The sequence below is a fragment of the Silurus aristotelis genome, assembly GCF_946808225.1.
Source record: "Silurus aristotelis genome assembly, chromosome: 2".
Taxonomy (NCBI): Eukaryota; Metazoa; Chordata; class Actinopteri; order Siluriformes; family Siluridae; genus Silurus; species Silurus aristotelis.
The window spans coordinates 868190-875689 of NC_139575.1; the positions used below are offsets into that span (position 1 = coordinate 868190).

The window sequence follows — 7500 nt, forward strand, 5'->3', positions numbered from 1 at the left end:
TCCGCCTCCGAAACGAGCCGAGGAGTGCCAGGAACATGACAAGACTTTTGGATTCGATCAAAACAAGAGCACCATCGTGTCACCCTTTACAGCGAGGGAGAACAGTGAGCATCCCATCAGCAACAGCGTCGCAAACACCAACGCAGATCTTCAGCCCTTCAGACCAGACATGAAGGTAGACCTGGTGAGAAAGAGCAGTTACTTACAGCCCTCAGAGGTCGCATCTTATAGTGGGGCTGAGCAGTACACCTACCCCTGAGTCGCCCCCAAATCATGGAGGTCATGGAGGTTTGATGTGCATATCTTCACTCTCCATTGAAACAGAATAAGAGAGTCCTGACCAGAGAATGTTAACTGTTCGATTAGAATTTAGGTGAACATTGGGAATTTAAGCTACATATCACTTTTTGTAATTCCCAGATTTCTACTGTAAATCTCCACATAATCGTTTTCCACTGCAGGAATTTTAGTTTATACATTTTAGGCTTTTATTTCCACATTTCCACGATTCATTACTAACAGAACCTGTGTCCGTTTTCATTTCACTTCCAGCCTGCAATAAAATCTATATCTATTCTCCAATACATATTAGTACTTAGAAATTCCCCAGTCCCTGCAGATCCTCCCTGGTTTGATCCCACTGTAGTGATGATGTTGGTTCTTGGAGCTTTTTACATTATGATATAGAGGCATGTTAATCTCAGCCTCAGAATCATTTTCAGGAACTTAAGAACCTTTTCATAAATTGAGGAATTTTTGATCATGACAACCTAGAAAAGTTTAAAGGAACTTCTACCAAATAAACATTTTTATAGGAGAATAAGTGGAGAGGAGCAGAGGAACCAGGTCTAGTGTTAATTTCAGAGGAAGGTGCAAAATATATTTTCAGCATATTGTGAAAGAAAAATTCCCATCCTGGTTCCTGCCTGAGAGAACTTCTGGAGTTCTCGGTGTGAGGATAAGTTAGTTTGGGAGCCATTTTAGTTCCTGAATCTTTTAAGATTGGAACATGGCATCACTTACATTTTTCACCAAACTTCTGTTTAGCCAGTAATTGTTTTCTATCACATGGCATTTACCTCCATCGTGTTATTCTATCATATCATGAACTAAAAACAAGAAAGAAGAAAACTCCTTAGATCATCAGAAGGTTCCTAAACCACAGTCTGTATCCTAAAAGCTCCACGTTTCCTTTTCCTACGACTGTCTATTGTTCTCTAACCCCCGCTCTGTAAGTAATCAATCAGTGTAGTGAAGCATAAGCCACCGCGAGCACTAATCCCCCCGAACCAATCAATAAACTCCAGTGGCATGGGGGAGAAGATAGAGAGTTAAAGAGGAAGAAAAAAGATCTGTGTTAAAGATGAAGTAAATAACCAGGTATTTATAAACTCAGGAACATACTCAGGAAATGTAGATGATAAAGGTTTTATGTCTTGTTTGTAAGAAGTTTGTGATGTTTTAACGGTGTTTGTTCTAAAGGTGAACTCGCACTAAATATTACGAGAAATATGCAATAGGTGAACCTTCAGAAAGAGGGTGGTTTATCATGAATGTCTCGACATGATCTCAGGAACGACGGAAAAAACTTCAGAAATGCATATTGTTGTTTTTTTGCGTGCGTGTGTGTGTGTGTGTGTGTGTGTATGTGTGTGTGTTGTTTTTTTTAAATAGTAAAATATTGTTTATGTTGAGCTGAGAATCGGTAGCCTTTATCAGTCTTTCTGAATCTGTTTACATGAAACACTTTTCCATTTATTCATTTCTGGTACAGAATCAGACACAGATACACTCTTACCTACAAGTTCATCGAATCTGATCAGATGAATCTCATCACAAGGTGTTTTTTAAATACATAAAATAGCAGAAAGATATTAAACTTTTCCTATTTCTTCTATTCTGTTTTTAAATACGTGAAAAATTTTTTTTTATGTTAAACTTTACATCTTTATATCTACTTTGATTAATAAAAATAAAATGGAAACTGGATTCACAAACGGGTCATAAATGCTGCAATGTGTTCATTTTTATATGTAGACTAATAAAAGTTTGTCTGTTTTTTGTTTAAATCCTTGTCAAGAAAAAAGCCCACTACCTCATAGGCTTGTACGCTGATTTATTATTTTTTTTTTCTTGAATATGCGGTGTGATAAATGGATGTTGGCAGTGTTCATAAATAAAATAAAATCTGTACTAATAAATGCAAGTTTTGTTCTTTTTCATATCGAATCGAAACACAATTTTTCAGGGTGGAATAATACTAACAATAATTACTATATTAATCAAAATATTAAAATAATTAATTGTAAGGCTGCTCTTTATGCTAAGGGTTTTTTTAAATAATAGCGTGGAACATATGGACCTCCATAGATTTGTTTGGTCAAAGCAAATCCTTGAGTTTCTTAAATAGAAACAAACAGAACATGTATATAGTCTTTCACTATAAAACACAGAAACACAGAAAGATAGACAGAACAGCAAATTGAAGTGACTAGAAGGACAATAAACTGTCATTGTGGGGTCCCTGGGCAAGGCCCTTAACTCTTAACTGCTCATGTGTATACAAAGTCACTCAAATGATGTCATCGATACCTGGGAAAGTTTTGACTTTGTACAGGAAAGGTTGCGAGTTCGAATCCCAGTGCCACCAAGCTCCCGTTCTTGGCCCCTTAAACAAGGCCCTTAACCCTTATAAACTGTACATCATTCTGGATAAGAGAGTCTACTGACGCCCATAAATATAAAAAGTGTATTTTCTGATTTCAGCACATAAACAAAACATAAACTCTACAGTATTACATTATATTAATATTCTTATTTTGTACCAGAATAAAATATATAGCTGTTTTTTTGATGATCTAATTTACCAACACACAGAATTTAAAATGTTTACTTGCACCAGTAAAAATCTGAACTATGAAAAAGTGAAATCTAAACTGCAGCCTGGTGTCTGTTTCATCTGCTTCATCTGTTTCGCTCTTCAGAACAAAACCCCCACTCCTGAAGATCCTGTGTGTCAGCATGCAGGGTGACAGATGTCCTATTATCTACAAATCCCCCCACCCTCTCACACAGACACACACACACACACACACACATCCACACACTGAACAGGCATTCTCAGAGGTCACTGGAGTTTTGTGTGTTTTTGAGGGATGTACAGAAAAGTTAGAAAATTGTTCATCTTACTGACTTCCATCTTAATGGGAAAATATTTAAACTTTAAAACCTTTTTCATGGAAATGTTTTTTCCTGGGTTCCCATGTGAACATGATGATAATGATGGTGCAGAGGAACAGATGCAGCTGTGTGATTCCCAGTACTGATACTAAACTTCTTATTAATATGATGTTTAACGGGAACATTTTAAATGAGAAAAATTGAGCTAAGAGAGAAACCAGTACATATGGACATTATTCCACCTGAGATCACTGGATCTGTTCTGCAGTTACACATTAAAATACAAATAGTACATTTACAGCATTCGGCAGACACACTTATCCAGAGCAACTTACTACTGCACAGCTGAGGGTTAAGAGCCGTAATCAAGGATGCAGGAATGGGAGTTTGGTGGTCCAAGATTCATGAGGTTAAACTCAGGAACCATGAAGATTTGTACTGTAATTGATATAAACAATCTGCTACAGTGGTTAGGGCTTTAATCACCATGAACAATTTTACACTCAAGTCTCCATCAGTAAACAGGAGAAAACCCTTAACAACGATGGAACTGTAATTCGAGACAGCTTGGTGTGAGGGTGATTCCAAATCTACATCCTAAAGATTCATGAAGTTACTGAGCAACTCAAGAACTTTAAGGATTTGGACTGTAAGTAATATTAACAGTATAAGAGCCAAATAAACATTTAATTACTTGTATATTTATTATACAAATTTATACATTGGTTTTGGAAACAGGACAGTCTTCTTCTTCTTCTTCTTCTTCTTTCGCCTTCTCCCATTAGGGGGCACAACAGCAGATCATCCGTCTCCACACCCCCCCTGTCCTCTACATCTGCCTCTTTCACACCAACTACCTGCATGTCTTCCCTCACCACATCCATAAACCTCCTTCTTGGTCTTCCTCTTTTCCTCCTTCCTGGTGTCTCCATCCTCAGCATTCTCCTACTGATATACCCCATGTTCCTCCTCTGCACATGTCCAAACCATCTCAATCTCACCTCCTTCACCTTGTCCCCAAAACGTCCTACATGTGCTGTCCCTCTAATAAACTCATTTCTAATCCTGTCCCAACTAACATCTCAACATCTTCAGCTCTGCTACCTCCAGCTCCACCTCCTGTCTTTTAATCAATGCTACTGTCTCTAAACCATACAACCATACTTCTCTCACCACAAATCACAAAAAAACATTTGCAAACATCATAGTCCATGGAGACTCCTGTCTGAAGTCAGCCTTTAACCTATCCATCACCACTGCAAACAGGAAAGGGCTCAGAGCCAATTCTTGATGCAGTCCAACCTTCACCTTGAACCAGTCTGTCGTTCCTACTACACACTTCACTGCTGTCACACTGTCCTCATACATGTCCTGCACCACCCTCACATACTTCTGACACACCAGACTTCCTCATACAATACCACAACTCCTCTCTCCACCCTGTCATACGCTTTCTCTAAATCCACAAACACACAATGCAGCTCCTTCTGTCCTTCTCTATACTTCTCCATCAACATCCTCAAAGCAAATAATGCGTCTGTGGTGCTCTTCCTCAGCATGAAACCATACTGCTGCTCACAGATGGTCACCTCTTCTTTTAGCCTGGCTTCCACTACTCTTTCCCATAACTTCATGGTGTGACTGATCAACTTAATTCCCCTGTAGTTACTGCAGGTCTGCACATCTCCCTTATGCTTAAAGATCAGTACCAGCACACTCCTTCTCCATTCCTCAGGCAAAATCACTTCTCACCTTCCAAAATCCTGTTAAACAACTTGGTTAAAAACTCCACTGCATCTCACCTAAACATCTCCATGCTTCTACCGGTATGTCATCTGGTCCAACCGACTTTCCACTCTTCATCCTCTTAATCACTGCTCTCACTTCCTCCTTACTAATCCTATCTACATCCTGCTTCACATCTCCACATCATCCAACCTTCTCTCTCTCATCACCTCTGTTCCCTTCACCTACATGCCCATTAAAGTCTTCCCCAAACAGCAATCGTTCATTCCTACGTTCACCATCTACCACTTCATCTAATTCACTCCAGAATATTTCCTTCTCCTCCATCTCACAGTCCACTTGTGGAGCATAAACACTGATGACATTCATCATCATCCCTTCAACTTCCACCTTCACGATCATCACCCTATCAGAAACTCTCTTCACCTCCACTACACTCTTACTGTACTCTTCCTTCAGAATCACCCCTACACCATTTCTCTTTCCATCCACACCATGATAAAACAGTTTAAACACCTCCAATGTTCCTGCTCTTACTCCCTTTCCACTTGGTCTCCTGAACACACAACATATCTACCTTTCTCCTCTCCATCATATCAGCTCCCTCTCTCCCTTTACCCGTCATAGTACCAACATTTAAAGTACCAACCTGAACCTCCACTCTCCTCCACTTCTCCTTTCCCCGCTGTCTCTGTAGACGTCTTCCTCCTCTCCTTCTCCTCCTTCAGCCAACAGTAGCACAATTTACACCGGTACCCTGTTGTTAATGATACCTGTGGTGGTTGTTGGTAACCTGGGTCTCGACCGATCCGCTATGAAGTTCTGATTCCTGATCCACATATTTGATTTGGCAGATGTTTTACTCTGGACGTCCTTTATAACAAAACCCTTCACATTTATCCGGACTCGGACCGACACTGAGACTCACCTGACCTGTGCAACACTAATGAGTGGATTAAAGGAAGGTGTTATTTTTGTAATATTTTTCAGCTGACTTTTTTGAATGATTTTGTATTGTTATTATTTCATTGTTGATTCCTGTTCTGTTTCTCTGTTAGCCACTCCTACTTATATGAACATGAACCTGTTGAGACTCAGGAAGGAGATGGAGAAATAGTTCTCTTACCTTTATTCAAGGCTTTTAGAAATAAAAAACTTCTGTTAAACATTTAGGGTGACACAAGAAAAGGCTTAAAAGTTGTTTATGAACACAAACACGTGGATTAAAAGGATGTATTGTATATATTATTTCATTTTTCTTTTTTATTCTTTAATCATAAAGTATAAAAAAGAAAAATGCAAATAAAGAACGAATCAGTGAACAAACCTTTTTGGTAAAAATGATCAAAAGAGTTGAGTCGGTGTGATGAATCAGAACCAAAATCATTAATCAGAAAACAGAGATTTAGGCAAAACACAAAAGGTTGGTATAGTGTGTGAATTTAATACTTACCACTGATTGGATGAGATATCTGTCAGTCAAAGTAAGAATCTGTCCCAGGAAGTGTTTCCTGTGCATGTGTGGAGATTTGTGTTCACTCTAAACCTTTTTTTTTACAGCAGTCTGTTGTACTTCTATTTTGAGTGACAGGTGACTCGTCTTTACTATAATTTTTTTTGTCTGAATTGTAGTTTTCTTTTTTGTAATATCTTATTGTTTTTGCACTTCCTGGTCACTTTCTTTAAGCAGCATTTATAAACTATTGATATAAATGAATAAAATATGGCTTACACCGTGTTATTTGTCATGTCTATTGCACTAATATATATATATATATATACACATGATTTATTATATACATTGCTATTTGCACTTCTGGTTAAATGCTAGCTTCTATTCTATTCATTTGCCCCGTACTTGTACTCTTGTACTGTTTAATCTAATCTAATCTAATCTAATCTAATGTAATCTAATCTAATCTAATCGTTGCAATAATATTTAGTATTGGCTGGTTTCATTATACATACTTGCCAGCCTGAACCTGAACACTTAATGGAATATCTGAAGTAACTCATAGGTTGGACGTGTGTGTGGTAAGTTCTCCTGCAATGAAGCTTCAACCCTATTGAATGTGAACACTGACTGCACCCCAGTCCTCCTCACCTCATCTACACCAGTACCTGACTTTGTGGATGAATAAATCTTCACAAAAACTAGTGGAACGTCTTCCCAGAAGAGTGGAGCTCATTATAACAGAAAATGGTAGTAAATGTGGACTGAGATGGTCAAAAAGAGGCACATAGCAATCTCATGGTCAGGTGTCAGCAAACTTTTGGCCGTATAGTGTATTTATTCTCTATGTCTGCTCCAAACTTCAATATTTGAATAATCCAGGAACTCCAGCAGTTATATTTATAATCCAGGTTGTGATTCTGAAGTTTCTGAAGACCTCAGTACGCTTCACATGGAGATGATGTTCAGCTGGTCTCCAAGAACCAAATTTGGCAGATGTTGTGTGAAGGATTGTCTCCAAAATGCTATTCAACTAAGCCTTTGATTAGTGTTTTTCTTCATTCTATTGGTAAATAATGTCTGCAGTAGTCAGTTCTCCTCAATAAGAGCGCCACCTGCAG

The 7500-nt window shown here is 38.4% G+C and overlaps 2 protein-coding genes across 2 annotated transcripts in view; one reads left to right on the top strand and one right to left on the bottom strand.

Moving 5' to 3' along the window:
- LOC310739028 (fidgetin) overlaps positions 1 to 2240 on the top strand; it is a 4464-nt gene extending 2224 nt beyond the window's left edge. The window contains exon 2 of the mRNA XM_083564619.1: positions 1 to 2240. This exon is cut by the window's left edge and continues 535 nt beyond it. Coding sequence (XP_083420745.1) covers positions 1 to 259 — 259 coding nt within the window. The 3' untranslated portion in view covers positions 260 to 2240.
- LOC310738875 (uncharacterized protein) overlaps positions 1 to 7500 on the bottom strand; it is a 183583-nt gene that overhangs the window by 63476 nt on the left and 112607 nt on the right. The window lies entirely within an intron of this gene.